Consider the following 16892-nt stretch of genomic DNA (forward strand, 5'->3'; position numbering starts at 1 on the left):
AATTAACAGGTAAGAACCTAATTTCTCCTTCTGCAAGAGCAACCATGCTCAGATTACCCCTCTCCTCGTCACTTCATTAGCTCCCCATCCTTTTCCGAATATAGTTTAAACTCTTCTTACTAACTTACAAGTGCATTCATTCTATAGCCCAGGGATAGGCAATTCTGGTCCTCGAGAGCCGGAGCCAGGTCAGGTTTTCAGGATACCCACAATAAATATGCATGAGATAGATTTGCATCTCAAGGAGGCATTGCATGCAAATCCATCTCATATAGCCCCTCAATACCTCTCTTCACTTATCTCCGCCTATAATGTTCCCCCGTAAACTCTGTTCGTCAGGTATGTCCCTCTTATCTGTACCCTTTGCCTCCACCACCAACTCAAGACTCCATCCCTTCTTTCTTGTCATGCCATATGCCTGAAACAGGCTGCCAGAGTCAATATGGCATGCTCCATCTAGTGGTATTCAAATCCAAATTAAAAGCCCACTTTTTTGAAGCTGTTCTCAACTCTTAATTCACTCACTATCAGTTACCTTTACTCATCATATCATTCTGGTAGAAACACCCCAACCCTGAAATGTTCTGTCTGTCTGTCCAAATTAGAATGTAAGCTCTTCTGATCAGGGACCATCTATTGAATGTTAAATGTACAGTAGTGCTATAGAAATGATGAATAGTAGTAGTAACAATAGAATACAAGAGCTACATTGGATGATGTCACCCATATGTGCTATTGTGCCCTGCTATCCTCAGAGAACATCTACCGGTACTAAAGGTGAGTAACTTGTCTCACACCCAAACACCGCTCATGTATATATCTACCTTCAAACTACATGCCATCACATTTAGGTACCAGATTATGGAATCTTCATAGCCAGAATATTAGCATCTATGTGTATTCTTTGCACCTAAACATAGGCACACTGTTACAGAATTACTCTTAATGTGTACAATTACATTACTGAAAATCTCTCTGGTAACATTTAGTAGAGTAGTTGGCATTTGGGTAAAGTCATGTGTGATGTTAACTGCATCTTTTCATGATGCAGGTAATCTGTGCTGCCAGTGTCGAGTGAGCACACCTTTCACATCACATTCCCTGCATTATCATAAAATTCTGTACTTTGTGATTCATGTGGAATTTAACTTGCTTTAGCTAGTTTTGATGCATATTGTATACCACCTAGGACTCTGCGTTGTAGTGTGTAGATGGTTTATATGTCCTTGTAAAACAATCCATGTTAAACACCTAATGTAGCTTAATAAATAAGCCCATACATGCCCCAGGCAGACTACAGTAGTCCTCTTTTTGCAATTTAATATTTATTTAACTTCTGCTGAGTTAGAAATCTAGTGACCTTTAACTGATTTGACCATCAGTTGTTGGAGTGGTCATGAGGTATCTAGAAAGTACTATCAGGTTCTTGTGCCTCAGATGACAAAGTTTGGATTTGAGTTGATTAGTGTGTAATTCTGGGTTTTTGCTTTTCTTTCTTCCTTCATGTAGCTTGAATTTTACAGAACTGCCTTGCATGGTTTGTTTGTTTTCTATATAGCTTCTTTGGTCCTTTGCTTTAACTGATTTCTGTCATTGCCAGAAGAACATGGGAATACAGCAGATGTTCAAGATTTACAGGGGTTAGGGGCAGAGCCGGCCTGCAGATAACTTTCAGGGCTGGCTCTGACCCAACCCTGCGTCCTGGTAGTCTAGCGGCGACGCGGGGTAGGATCGATCGTCCTATGCTCCTGCCCCGTGCAGAGCCGTCATCAAAATGGCTGCTGTGCGTTCCTGTTGTAGTCTCAAGACCGCGTCACCGCTAGACTACCAGGTAAGGTTTGGGATGCAGCGTTTCTAAAAGAAATCGCAAATAACTGAATCTGCAGGTATTGAAACGGCGGATTCGGAGGGGGTACTTAGTTATACTGAGTCAGACCAATGATCCATTTTGTCCGCTGTCCTATTTCCAGTAGTAGCCAGTCCAGGTTACAAGTACCTGCAGGAACACAAATAAGACTGTGAAGTGCATGGATTTCAGCAATTTGTTCTTTTGGTTAATACTGCTTTGTAAAATGTAAATTTGTGAACAATGGAGAAGGTACGCCAAAAAGGTAAAATAGATCTGCATGCACCTTCTTTTTGAATTGAAAATGCCCCCTTTTCCCCTAAAATCGTGGGTAAAAGCCCAAGTTTGATGGTCCTACTCAATGTAACACAACGAGTGCTGGGGGAATTAAAACTTTGATTTGCAGGTTTAGCAATTTTAACACATTTTTTTGCAGCCTGCTAATATTAATTCACGAGGCAATCTTTTACAAAATCACCAAAAATATTCATAAATTTACCAGAACAAGAAAACAAATACAAAGTCTGTTTCGGCTTCAAGTAGAAAGCCTGCCTCGGGGGTGAAGGGGTAGATCTAGTAGATGGTAATGTGGCACTTAAACATCTAGAAGAAATGCTCCAGGTTCGTAGTGAAATCCAAAAGAGCTTGGAAAATGCTTTGAAACACTAAATACTCACTCAAAAGGTTGCTTGGCTGTGTGATATGTTTTAATGTGTGACTACTTTTAATAAATTTTATTGGTTCTAAAGCTCCCTTCCCTACTTGTTTTCTTGTTCTGGTTTATCCTATGTGGGGTTGTTTTACTTTGTTTTTGTGGATTGTATTGTATTCATAAATTTACAACATTTGTGAATTGTTCACACAGTCTTATTAATAAACCTAGGAATGGCAAGATGTTTGATTTAATCGATAGTGTGATTGCAGTGTTGTCTTGACTCTTAAGAAAAAATAAGGGTCACCAAGCAAGAGATGGGTGGTTCAGTTTTTACTGCACTAAATTAACACATTTGAATCTAAGTTTTTCATTCTCAAAAGCTAGTAGCAGCAATATTAAATTGGTGCTATAAAGCAGTAGCCCTTATATCTTGTATGACCTTTATTTTCTACTTTGAGAAACATTCAGGGGCAAATTCTATAAACGGGCATCCCAGTTGTAGGCAGCAGTAGGTGTCCTGTCTAAAAGCCAATTAGGACTCACTTTATTTAAAAAAAAACCCTAGGCAGACTGCCTACACTGTAGGCATATGTCGCGGTTGAGGGTCACTTAAGTTTGCCCAAAGCTGGGCATGGTTTTGCCTGGAAGTGGCCTTGGGTGAGCATAAGCAGCCCTAGGCATCTCCCTAGAGCCGCAATAGATACCTGAAATGTAAGTGTGAGGGGTTCCCTTTCGCAACCGCTCAGCTGATTGTGCCAGGGTTATTCCCTTGCCACGATCAGTTGATGGCAGTGCCATTCTCTAACTGGCCGGTTAGGTGGGGTTAGGTGTCTGTCCATTAGGGCAGATGTGATTAGGTACAGGATGCCGGTATGCGATTCTCGGCAGCTGCTGAGACCAGCATCTTATATGGAATCTGCCCCTCAGTGTTTTTGTTTTACTGTTTTTTGTTTTTTTTTGCTGTTTCAGTTTTAGGATGTCCTTCATTACTATTTACTGCCGTAGGTTGCGAGTGTGCGCAAAACCACTGTACTGGATGTAATGAGAAGATTATTGCAACCCAAGAATGTCATGGTTTCTACTGGCAGGGACCGACAAACTAATCACTGTTACATTGCTATTCTTAACATCATCCAGGGAGAGGTGGATCCTACTCAGGTAAGCAAGAAGTAGATCAGAAGCTAGAATGTAATGTCTTAAAATGGATTCTGGCTATCTTGGCCAATGCAGAATAAAAGCATTTATGAAAGGAACAAATTTTCTTGCCATGCCTTTTGACTTATGAAATTATAAATGTGCTTTATAATCTGGTTTAAAAAAGCTTTAAAAAAATTCCTTAAATTTTTTTTGGAACATTTTTGTTTGCTGCTTCTTTGCATGAGGTGAAACTTAGAACACTGAAAAAAGAGGGAGGCAATGGAGTGTCACTCATTCTAGAAATCTTTTTAGCTCAAAACTACTGTAATTTGCAAAGCACATTGTCGACTTATATTAAATGAAATTTCTTGGGCCATTACAATATCATATTGGTGAGTCTTTTGTACTGTTTGTAAACGTTTCAGTTGCCCAACATTCCCGCACATATCAAATTGCCATAATCCAACTTAGATAGAACAAAAGCATAGATTAAAGTATGTAACGATTTCTCATCCAGGAAATCTCAAATAGCTCTGAGTTGTCTTAATGCCCCAAATCCTTTCACAACTGTAGCTGAAACCTGCTTCTCAAAATTCAAATGTCAATTATTATTCCCAAATACTTAAAACTATCTACTATCTCTATATGCTGACGGTGTAGTGAAAGATCTAGTTGTGGTGTTACCTTGTCACTGGAAATACAACATGGTACTGTTTTTGACATATTCAATTAGTCCATGATCCCCCAACCATTCTTCTATTACATCACATTACTGATTTTTATTCCGCCATTCCTTGTGGTTCAAGACGGATTACAGAAGAGGAGTTCTGGACATGTCCAGAGGTGTTACAGAGTAGAGCGGGTTGCTTCAGAGGCTTGAAATGTTTCATTCGGTGTTAGTCTTCATGGATTTCTTGAATAGCAAGGTTTTTATTTCTTTTTTGAAAGTTTTGTAGTCTAGGGTCGCGATTAGTAGATTTGAGAGTTGGTGGTCTAGTTTTGCTGCCTGTGTGGCTAGAAGGCCATCGTACAGTTTTTTCTGTTTGATGTCTCTGATTGGAGGGTATGTGGGTTCTTCTGTGTCTGGTTGTGGTAGTTTGGTTTAGGTGGTTGTTGAAGTAGGCTAGGCTGTCACCATTTATGGATTTAATTAGTAGACAGTAGAATTTAAATAGTATTCTTGCTTGAGTGGCATAGAGTGACATGGGTAAGGGTAAGCTAGATGCACTTCTCTTTACGAGAAGCTTAGAGTGATATGGGGACTAAAACTATGCCAGGGTACACCTGGCGGGGCCTCCACGTGTACGGATCGCCAGACTTGATGGACCTAGGGTCTGATCCGGAGATGGCACTTCTTATGTTCTTATGAATTGGGATATAAACTAAATAACCAAACCCTAGTGGTATTTAGCAAAAACTTATACTCATGTGTCTAATAATAACCACTTAATAATATACTCTGTATCACACTGAGGCCTCAGATTCGGAGCATACGCGAAGTCCTATCACAGACTAAATGATCAGCGTATTCCAAGCTCCACACTCCAGTCATAGGCCTCCTAACTGCACTAATTTATATTTTATCAAAAAGTCTTTTTTTCTTTTTTTCTTATTTTCTTTACTTATTTTCAAAACAGCACTACTCTTATAATCTAAAAAATTTTTTCTCTAAGTGCATCCTAAAATGTTTATACTAAATATATCTTCAAGTGAAATACAAAGCATCCGAATTTTTAACAGGCAGACAGATCACTTATCTTAAATAGAGACTTGAATGTTAAAGCCTTAGCCTTCGTCTATCTGAGCCGACGCGGCCAACGTTTCGTGGAAATCAATTACACTCCACTGCGTCAGGGCCACTAGCCACAGGCATTAAGGCATCTACGATAAAATAAAATATACGTTATTATAATAATAGTACGTTTTTATACAGCACAACCAGATACTTACAGCGTGCTTTTAGACCTGCCAATTTACTCAAACAAAAGTAAAGGTAAACAGTAAAGTTAGAATAGGGTCATTAAATCCAGTGGTGTACCTAGTATATATGACAGCCAGTGCTGATCATTTTTTAACCCCCTCCTCTATAAAAAAAGATATTTTTAGTAATAATCCATGAGTCACTCAACAAGGATGCACCTAGGAAAAGGCAGCATTTTAAACACTGCAGCGAGCACTAGAACACTAACACACACATCGTAAAACTAAACAAGTCAGATCTTGCACAGTATATGCTAACAGATCTTGCCAGATCTTGTACATATCCTTTTCATACCCACAGAAACACCCTCGCCCAATATGGAATAATCACAAACTAAAAATAGAAATATGTAGTTAAACTGAACCACCAAGAAACCAGACTCTGCATACAATGCAACACCACAGAAACAGTGACACGTCCCCTAATACTTTGCAAAATAGAAAGACAGTAGATGTAAATTTGAAAAAATTGATACATAACAATCACCACTGTACAAATTAACAAATAGAAATAAAACAAATAACGAGAAATAAGAAAATACCATTTTATTGGACTAATCCATTTTTCAATTAGCTTTCAGAGGCCAAATCTTTCTTCAAGACAGTACAGTATACTGCTATTATGGTATCCTCTCCTGACCTGAGGAAAAGGGTTTAGTCCAAAAATATTACCTTATTTCCATTTTCTATTTATAGACTTATCAATACAGTTACAAAGCTACTTGAGTCTACATAAAGCAACAAAAAAATTTATTTCTACTTTTTGTCGTTTCTGCTTTAATGATCTTTTCTTCACTCTCTTCTTTCTATTCAGGTTTGTCCTCTCTCCCTTCCATGCAACATCTGCCCTCTCTCTTTGCCCCTTCCACCCAGCCTCTGCCCTCTCTCTTCCCCTTCCATCTACTGTCCACCCTCTCTCTGCCCCTTCATCCACTGTCCACCCTCTCTCTGCCCTTTCCATCCGTATGGCATCTTCCCTCTTTCTATGTCCCTTCAATAAACTATATATCCTGTGCTGTTTCTCTCCTTTGTACATGATTCATTTCACCTTCACCCCTCTCCATTTTTTTTGCTCCACCCTCTCCCCTATGTTCTGGTATCTCTTCTCCTTTCTATCCTTCCTTCCCACTCCACCCCATGCCCTGACATCTCTCTCTGCCTCACGTATGTTCTTTTTATCAGCAAAGTGGAAGGAGACTGCCCTTGTCCCTTCAACTTTTGTTTAAGTGAAGCTGGATTGTTTTTTAAGCCATGGATGGGGACACTGGGGAGAGGAAAAGTGTGTGGTGGTTTGTTATACCAATCTCTGTACTCCTCCTTTTTCTTAATGTTTTGGGGAGGGGCGCATCAGTTATTCTTTATTTATTTAAAATGGCATATTTTCTTAACAGGTTCACAAGAGTCTCCAGAGGATCCGTGAAAGGAAGCTAGCAAATTTTATTCCTTGGGGTCCTGCTAGCATACAGGTTGCCCTGTCTAGGAAATCGCCATACCTTCCATCTGCACATAGGGTCAGTGGGCTTATGATGGCAAACCATACAAACATTTCATCGGTAAGTGTGAGACTGAACAAATTTTCCCCTCTAAGGCTAAGACTTGCCTAATATTTTTGTGACCTGGTTGGCTATGACAAGGAGGTGCTTTAAGTCAATTATATAGCTCAGATTAAAACATTCCATCTATTTATGGTCTGCTCTGTGGCACAGTTAAAAATGACTGTAAATTGCACCCTCGGGGGGTGGAGGGGTATGAATATTTATAACTGATGTTGCAGCACACTATTAAAATAATGTCTGGTAATTGCAGCATTAGGATTGGCACTTCCTGCTTGAATCTATGGCATTAACTTTGCAGATTTTCTTGCTGCTGTTGTACCACATGTGTAAGTGCTGTTCCGCAGTGGCCAAGATAATGGCTTCTGTGAAATTTTTCAATCTAATCTAAATCTTAGATTTATGTATACTGAATCATTTCCTAAAGTAAAGAGCTCGATTCGGTTTACATGATTAGATTACAAAATAGGAAACTATTAACACTCATTGGAACTATTACCTAAAAAATGTTGGAACAAGTCAAGTTTTCAAGGTTTTGTGGAAGATCTGAAGAGATCTTATATAAGATGGCAATTCATTCCATATCACTGTCAATAGATATGGAAAGGAACAGAAATTTTGCTGGCAGGCTTTATTCTTTTTAAGGATGAAAAAGAGAGCTTTATACATGTGAGTTGTTCTTGTACCTGAAGATTTCAAGGTGTTTAGAGATAAAGGGATTAGAGGAACAAAATGTGAGTGCAAGGTTTTTAAAATTATACAGGCATATTTAAATCAAACTTTCAATCTAAAGCAGGGGTGTCAAAGTCCCTCCTCAAGGGCCGCAATCCAGTTGGGTTTTCAGGATTTCCACAATGAATATGCATGAGATCTATTTGCATGCACTGCTTTCATTGCATATTCATTGGGGAAATTCTGAAAACCCGACTGGATTGTGGCCCTCAAGGAGGGACTTTGACACCCCTGTTCTAAAGGGAAGCCAATGAAGTTTCCTCAGCAGAGGTGGCACGTGATCAAACTTCTTTTTAGAGAAGTTGAAGTGGGAGGGAAACTCAATCCATCTCACTCATAGGCCCACCTGATCAAAATGACAGCCTTTTCCCTCCCCGGTGCATGGCAGTATAGAAGAATAAAGTGAAGTTATGTTATATGATGCATGGGGAGGAGCCAATCAGGGTCTTAGGCTCCTCCCTCTGTATCCCAAGATACAAGGGGGAGGAGTCTAAGGCCTTAGACCCCTCCCTGACATCAATTGATACACCTGGGAGGGAAAGGCCCATCATTTTGATCTGGAGACCTACGAACTGGACGGACTGAGCTTCCCTCCCGCTCCAACTTCTCTAAAAAGTTACCGGGGGGGGAGGGGGTTCAGGGACCTCTGGTGGCAGAACAGAATGGGCATCCTTCTTGTCTTTTTATTTCAGGGGGAGGGTGGCAGGAGGGAGTGGGCGTCCCTCCTGCTTGTTTTTGAGGGGGAGTGTAGGGGATGTTTGGGGGGGGCTGGCGGGGCCTTCAGTGGCAGGAAGGAGTGGGCATCCCTCCTGCTGTTTCACTGCTGCAGGGGGGAGAGTCACCATGGTAGGAGTGAGTGGGCATCCCTTCTGCCATTTTTTCTCACGTGGGGGAAGTGGAATTGGCATGGCAGGAGAAGTGGGCATTCCTCCTACTGTTTCGCTGGCATGGGGGTGGGGGGAAAGAGGCAGTTCCCGGTGCTGGTTCATCCGCGCTTTTTTTTTTTTTATTCTAATGAGGCAGATATTGTTCATGTGTAATATGCACAACATCTGTGCCCATTAAAAAAAAATTAGACAGGTAAGCCTTTTTTTTTTAATCATTAAAAGTGATCACTTTTTTAGAGCATTGGGAAGCCATGTTAGGGCATCAATCGCTCTGCTTTACTAGTTTACATGGCATCTTAATATTAATTGAGTCATCCTTTGCTCTGTATGTCCATGAGGTTCCTCTCCCTACAATGCAATCAGCCATACCTAATTCAAGTTTATTCATAGTTTGATATACCGGCCATCACAGGTATCTGGTCGGTTTACAATAATATGAGTTTAAAAAAAAAAAAAATTAAAATTACTTAAAGAATAAAAATTAAAATAAGAGTAGGGGGAATGGGGCCAAGACAAGGACGTAATTTGGACGGGTGGGAGAACAAGAGGGAAGGGAGGATTTTAATTACATTATATAATCTAGTCTTCGGTTTATATACCAGGTCATCTCTCATCGGAGCTCGACTCGGTTTACAAATAGTCAGGAGACTAGAGTGTACATAAATGATGTAGAATAGAGTAAAGTGTTTAAATTAGAAACTATCATAAAATAGCATTTGCATTGTTATCAGTTAGTGGATTCTGCAGGTGAACTTTTTAAATATTGTGAAAAAAGCAAAGTTTTTAAGGTTTTCTGTAATAATTGTAGTTGGCCTATCATTCTAATAGGACCTGGTAGTCCTTTCCAAATCTCTACCAACTTGAAAGTATAGGACTGACAAAGTTTCCCAGTTGATTTAATTCCCTTAAGAGAGGGAAAGATAACTTACACTTCTGTGTGTTCCTCATATAACAGGATCTGTATGTATTCCAACATAAAATAATCCAAAGGTCAAATATTCCATAAAGAAGTTTTAAAATGATTCTTGCGCATTTAAATTGGATCCTATAACAGACAGTATCCAATGAAGCTTTCTCAGCAAAGGAGAAACATGATCGAACTTTCATTTCCCAAAAATGAGTTTTGTCACCATATTTTGTAACAACTAAAGGTGTTTCAAACTGCCTTGCTTGATACCCAGATACACAGAATTACAGTAGTCCAGTTGAGCAAGCACAGTGGACTGAACCAACAATGAAAAATGCTCCTGATAGAATAATGGTCTAACTTTTTTCAGCATGCGCAGACTGAAGAAGCACTTTCTCACTAGTGAATTTATCTGCCCATAAAATGAAAGGGAAGAGTCTAAGATGATACCCAGAACTCTGGAAGAGAACTCAATGTGTAGAGTGATACCAGATTTCAATGTAACAGAAACAGGAAGAATTTCTAACTTTAGCCTGACCCACAGTAATTTAGTTTTCACGGCATTCAGTTTCATTTGAATGGACATTGCCCATGATTGAAGCTTAGAAACACAACAATCTATATTGTGACCAAGTTAATAGGATCAGAATCAATCTCCAACAAAATGAAGATATCGTCTGCATATTCAAACATAGTCTCCACAGATGTAAGTTTTTCAATGAGGTCATATAAATGTTAAAGAGTATCATGATAAAGGAGAGCCCTGAAGAACTCCACATCCAGGCTTCCAGATAGAAGATGTTTTACTATCTAAATGAACCTCATAAGATCGTAATGATAGAGATTTAGTAAACCAGTTAAAAACTACTTGATTTAGACCTATATCTGAAAGCATATGGATCAAAATATGATGAATTACATTGAATGCTACCGACAGATCAAATGTTGCATATTTGTTCTGCATTTCTATGTTTTGAATCTTTGAAATTTATATTAGAAGAGTTTCAGTGCTAAAATTTGGTCTGAACCTATGTTGAAATGGTAAAAGAATGGAAAATTTCTCCAAGTAGTTGGAGAGTTGGTTAGAGATGATAGATTCTATCATTTTTGTCAATAATGGTATGCTTGGGATTGAGCAATAATGAGAGAGGACAGAAGGGTCCAAATTGGCACCTTTAAATAAAGGTGTCAGGATTATGTGTCCCATACTTGATGAGAAATATCCATTTTCAAGGAAATGATTCAACAGTGAGGTCAGCCATGTAATAGGTTGTGGTGGAATACCTCCAAAAAGATATGACGGAACAGGATCTAATTTTTTTTAAATTATTTATTTAGCATTATTATCTTGTACAGAAAGATAGATTAAGACAATTATAATTTGAAATTATCAACGACATAGCTTATACAGGAAATCAAACAATTCAAAATGCAGGAATAAAACTTAGACTAGAAATTAATTCTTAATCTATCTCAAGTCCTCAAACAGAAGAACATAGGATTCAAGATTAACCTGAGTGATTTTTAAAAAAGAAAGAAATCTTTTAACTTAAGAAAATCAGTAGTTACAGATGGGTGAGAGATATTTATTCTTTTGAGGCTGTTAAGCTATTTTCTCTCCCTAGACATTTAAGAGACACAAAGCTGGATAAGTGAGAAGGTTCTTGAAAAACATATTTTACAGACTCATATCTTATTGTACACTTGCAAGGAAATCTAAGGTGAAATACACCTCCTATCTCGGTTACTGCAGGTCTCAAAATCAAAAACTGCTGCCTCATTTTTTAGTGTTTCCTTTGAAACATCTGGGAACATCTAGATTTTGTATCCTAAAAATTATTTGGACCAATTTTGAAATTCTCAAAATCCATTCTTTATCCTGTAACAAAGCTACCGTTAAGAGTAGTGTTGCCGGAGTAGCAACAGCTGTATCAGGCTTCTAATATACTTGTTACATCTGGCTGTTGTACTGTTTTAGTTGGAACATATACTTTGACAAATGGAGGAATAGATTGTTCAGGTACATTTAGTACCTCTATAAAATATCTTTTCAGCATATCAATAGGTGTTATCTTAGGAATTCAGGAAAAGGATCTAATTTGCAACTACATTTTTTCAATTTTTCACGTAGCTTTAAAACATGACTTTCAGAGACTAAATCGAAGATGTTACAAAGTCGATCCACTGGAGTAGCTGCTAAATCGTTAGAATCTATAGGCAGATTATCAGAGTTTATGACAAGAAATGCATCCCTGATAAGGGTGATTTTATTTTTAAAAGAATTTACTAAATCCTCTGCAGTTGGAAGACAAACTTGATTTGGTTTTGTGCTTACAGAAGTTAAGGAACACCAAAGTGTAAAGAGTGCATTACTTTGGTTGTCAGAGCTAGCTATCCATAAGGATACTGGTGTAATGTGCTTTGGTATTAATATTCTGCACAACCCTCCCCCTTCCCCCCCCCCCACAGCTATTTGAGAGGACCTGCAGGCAGTATGACAAGCTGCGGAAGAGAGAGGCCTTCCTAGAGCAGTTCCGCAAGGAAGACATCTTCAAAGACAACTTTGATGAACTTGATAACTCCCGGGAAATAGTTCAGCAACTTATTGATGAATACCATGCTGCCACACGGCCTGACTATATCTCCTGGGGCACACAAGAGAAATGAACCAAAATGCATTTCATTTTATGCCTCTCTCTCTCATTCATATATCTATATCTATATAATATTGGAATGAAATCCATTGTGTAAATACCTTTTTGTATTCCCATCATATGTACTGATACAGAAGTGTTGAAATATAAAAGAAAAGATGAAATATGTATTAAGCAAACTAAACTTCACCTTTTGAAGCTACTCTGACTCTATAACGGACAACTGGAGTGTGGGAGAGAGCTTGTTGGGCAGGAGGGGGTTGCTGCTAGAGAAGGTTGGTTTCAGATGTAAATGTACCTTTCTTCTCAGAGTGGGTTTGATTTGGTTTTTTGAAGGGGGTAATTTGGTTGGATTAATACATTTTTTGTGATGCTACTTTTGGGTAACTCATTTCTTTTTGAAGACTGATTTGATGTTGTAGTGTTGACTGGCTTAAAACCTGATGTGGGGGGAAATGTCATCTTAAATTCCTCTTCCATTTTGCACTAACTAATAATTTTTCCTATAGAAACACATTTCCTAATGGACTCATTCTGCAGTATAGAGGTCTTATTTGCAAAGTAAAATTGAATAATTGCACTATTTTGGGGGTTCGAGTCATTTTCTAGAAGAAACTTAAGTTATAGTGCTGTTAAATGTATACACAGAAGATAGGTTTTTTGCTCCAATGTTGCAATTGCCTCCAGATCACTCAAATTGTTGCCCTTTCAAACTCAAGGTTTAGAAACAGAAAATAGACAGATGGAGCAACATCGGGTATGTAGGGTGGATGGTTTATGCACTGAAACCCCAACTGCGTCAAAACATTCATTGGTTTGTCAGCCTTATGAGCAGGTGCATTGTCTTGCAAAAATGTTTGATTTATTAAAACTTGATATCCTGCTGAATGTAAAAGTCACAGCGGCTTACACAACAATCAATCAAGCTGTGCTAGGGTTTTTTATTGCAGGCCGCTTTTACTCCTGAGGACTCATTTGATAGGCCCTTTTTAGGCTTTACCCATGTAAAACGTTTTGAGCTCCCTTGGAAGAACGGTATAGAAATTCAAATAAATAAATTTTTAAAAAAAAATTTCTGTCCTCAAATGTGACACAGAACAGGTTGACCCATGCTGCTATTGTGCTGCTGCCAAAACTGGAGAGATCAGATACAGCTGGGGTCGTATTGACCTATATCACTGTTAAACCAGGACATTAAATTATTTGCGGCCATCTTCGCTGCCTAGTTGGGATCATATGCCCCAGTTGGCCAGAGGATGTATGACCTAGTAGCTTTGTCAAGTTCAGGAAGAGACGCTTGGCTTCCTCTCAGGGAAAGTGGATAGAACCTTTGTCAACAGATCAGAATTCTCTTGACCTGACCGTTTCTCTCGGCCTGGTTTTATCTGCAGGTTCTCGGGCAGGCTCCTTGGAGGCGTTCCCCTGGGCCAGAGTGCCCATGCACCCTTTATGGAAGTCCCTCCTTTCTTGGTGATTTCTGCTGAGTTTCCCCCTTCAGAAGCTGCTCCCATGGATGGAGCCAGCTAGCCACTATTTGAGCTGATGGCTTCTGGGGGTGGTTCTCGGCCAGGGCTGGCTTCTTCGGATTTTCGATTGGATGATTCTTAGGAAGGATGCCAGCCTGTTGGGTTGCTGGCTCACTGCTTGGCCTGCTCCATTCAAGGGCAGTGGACTGCTGGTTCACAACATTGGTTGACCTTTCATCTGGCACTATTCGCTCACCAGCCCCTTCAGAAAGACCGGCAGTGCAAGTTTCTGACACCACAGCAGTGGCGTATGTGCATTACGAGGGAGCTCTAGTACACTCTCTCTCTCGGCCCAGAAAGTTTGTCGGCATTCCACTGGGCAGAAGCGTATCTTCTATCTTTCTTAGCGGACCATGGGGCCAGAATGGTAAATGTTCCGGCAGTCTTCTTTGGCTGACAGTTCCTGGTCTCAGGAGCATGGTCCATCTCTCAGGAGGTGTTCTATATGATCTTCCAAGAGCACAGGGGATGCCCTAGAGGGTTTTGTTGGCTTCTGCAGAGAACTTAATGGCCAGGTGCTTTTTCGGTTGACGAAAAGAGCAGAAGTTAGGGCCGGATGCCTTCGTTTGGTCCTGGCTGGCTCATGAGTTCCTTTATGATGTTCTTTCCCTGGACTCTGGTTGGTTGGTTGGGTCATCCACCGGACAGTGACACATCCCAGCCTATTGTCTCTAGTGGCTCGGGATGGACCTCACCACCCGTGGTATACAGTTCTCATATGTCTTCAGTGGGATGAGCAACTCCAGCTCCAGCTCCTTTTTCTTCGATATCTTCTCAGTCAGAGACCGGTGTCCATGGAGAACCCACAGCGTTTTGGTCTTACAGCATGACTTTGAGCACTCAACCTTGATGAAGCATGGTTATTTGGAGATAATTCTCTCGATTTTGTGCTCGAAGTAACCCTCTACTTTGGCTAATTTACCAAAGCCTGGAAGGCTTTACCACAGTAGGATGCTAAGAAACAGGTGGAGCCTGAGAAGACTCCCAGTTAGGTAGTCCTGGCAGGAGGGTTTAGGCAAAAGTCTAGCAGTGGCCTCCCTGAAATGGTCAGGTTGCAGGTTTTTTGTGTTTTCGAGCGCACAGAGGCACTAGTTCGCTTATTCCTCTTTCAGATATAGCCAGGTGTCTGAAGGGAGCGCTTCGTCTTCATCCATCCTTGTGTCTTCCTTTCCCTTTGTGGAATCTTAACATCATTTTACAGGGTCTTGGTGAGGCCCCTTCTGAAACTCTAAAGGATGAATTTCTTCTGGACCTAATGATAAAGACATTTTTTTCTGGTCACCATTGTCTCAGCACAAAGGTGTGGTTTGGAGCTTATGTTCTTTTGTGCAGGGAATCCTTTCTCTGTATTACAGACGCAGCAAGCAGGTGATGGAAGTCGTGGAAATGGCCATCCTAATCGATCTAGAACTTGGATATTGACCTACCATGGTGAGCAATGAGAACAAAAAAGTGATCAGATAGCCTGAACTCAATAATCCTTTCCAAATAAAGGAGCAAGACCCTCCAGTCATCTAATTCACGTAAGCTCTGATATTTGCACTCTGAACCTGTTTGATGAAATGCAGGCAACCTAATTACCTGGTGGACCTGGAAAGCCGAGACCACCTTTGGCAAGAAGGAAGGTATCATATGGAGGAAAACACCCACATCTGTAATACAGAGAGAGGATTCCCTGCGCAAAAGAGCATAAGCTCTAAAACACTGGGCTGAGATAATTGTAACCAGAAAAAATCTTGATCGTTAGGTCCAGAAGAAATTCATCCTTTAGAGGTTCAGAAGGGGCACATTCGACAAGCAGGGTGGCTTCTTGGTCCTCTCTTCATACTTTTATCGAGTTGTGGCAGCGTGTTTTGATGCTGGTTGAGGGACCTCGGGTTTGAGGCAGGCTCTTCTGTCCCTTCACCTAGTATATGGAATCCAGAAGGGACAAAACAGAATGGAAGATTAGATTTATACCTTTAATAATCTTTGTTAGTTCCTGGAGGATTCTATAGGACCCGCCTTCTCTCTTCACTCAGGCCTGGATTCTCAAAAAAAGCATTAAAAAAAAAATTGATGGTCTGCTAAGGCAGCTGATTTGATAGCGAATTTTAGAAAAGCAAGTCAAATCTCAAAAAATTGCACATGTAAATAAGGTCAGTGGATATCAGCAAAGATTTACTAAATTTGTATGTGTCCATCGCTGGTAATAGCGATAGCCACATGTGTAGAAAAAACAAGGAATAAAACCGCAACAAACAAAAAACACAACAGCGGGAGAGATGTTCAACCAACACCCACACACCCCTGCAAGATTTGCTGACAAAAAGACTCAATTGGGATGTTATGGAATACAATAGAAGGGGGGACTTTTTCTTGAAAAAGCTGTGAGGCAAAACATGTCTAACAGAGAGGTCCCTTCCGATATGGAAGAATCACAGGCTTAAAGAAAAAAAGATAAGTTTTTAGCTATAAGTTATATTCACTAAAAACACGGACTACATGAAAAAAAGAAAAAAAACAAAACAGGTCTGATGACGATGCCAGTGCTGATATTGTTGCTCAGCTATAGAAAAAACGTGGCTGGCAGTTCTGAAGACTTTGCAAAATTATATTTAAATAAGCTTTTTCTGAACAAGTTATGATACTGTTGGTACATGTGGGATACATTTTTAATGGATAGTATTGGAGAATTATTGTCTACATCACAGTTCTTCAACCGCCGGTCCGCGGACCGGTGCCGGTCCGCAAAAAAATGTTGCCGGTCCGCGAAGGATTCGGGTCCCCAGCCACAGCAAAAAGTGCCGGCGTCAGCTGACGTGCAACTTCCTGTTGCCGTCGCTATGCCGACACTCCTGCCTTCCACCTCCTACTCCTGCCGCGTGTCTCCGCACCCCCAGACAAGCAGGGGCAGCTTTGTGTGCTTTTAACTTCAGCACACAGCTGCCCCTAAGCAGTATTTTAGCCGCGGTTTCATGAGGCAGCCTCGGGGCCTTTGATAGGCCGGCCCACATCGCATCATCAAAGCGGGCC

General features: G+C 40.3%; 1 protein-coding gene across 1 annotated transcript in view; it reads left to right on the forward strand.

The window, feature by feature from the left end:
- Positions 1-16409, forward strand: part of TUBG1 (tubulin gamma 1) — a 57162-nt gene extending 40753 nt beyond the window's left edge. Inside the window, 3 exon segments of the mRNA XM_033917551.1 lie at positions 3507-3659; positions 7010-7171; positions 12167-16409. Of these exon segments, the coding sequence (XP_033773442.1) occupies positions 3507-3659; positions 7010-7171; positions 12167-12364 (513 nt within the window). The 3' untranslated portion in view covers positions 12365-16409.
- The last annotated feature ends 483 nt before the right edge of the window (positions 16410-16892 follow it).

The sequence above is a fragment of the Geotrypetes seraphini genome, chromosome 13 (assembly GCF_902459505.1).
Source record: "Geotrypetes seraphini chromosome 13, aGeoSer1.1, whole genome shotgun sequence".
In the NCBI taxonomy this organism is placed as follows: Eukaryota; Metazoa; Chordata; class Amphibia; order Gymnophiona; family Dermophiidae; genus Geotrypetes; species Geotrypetes seraphini.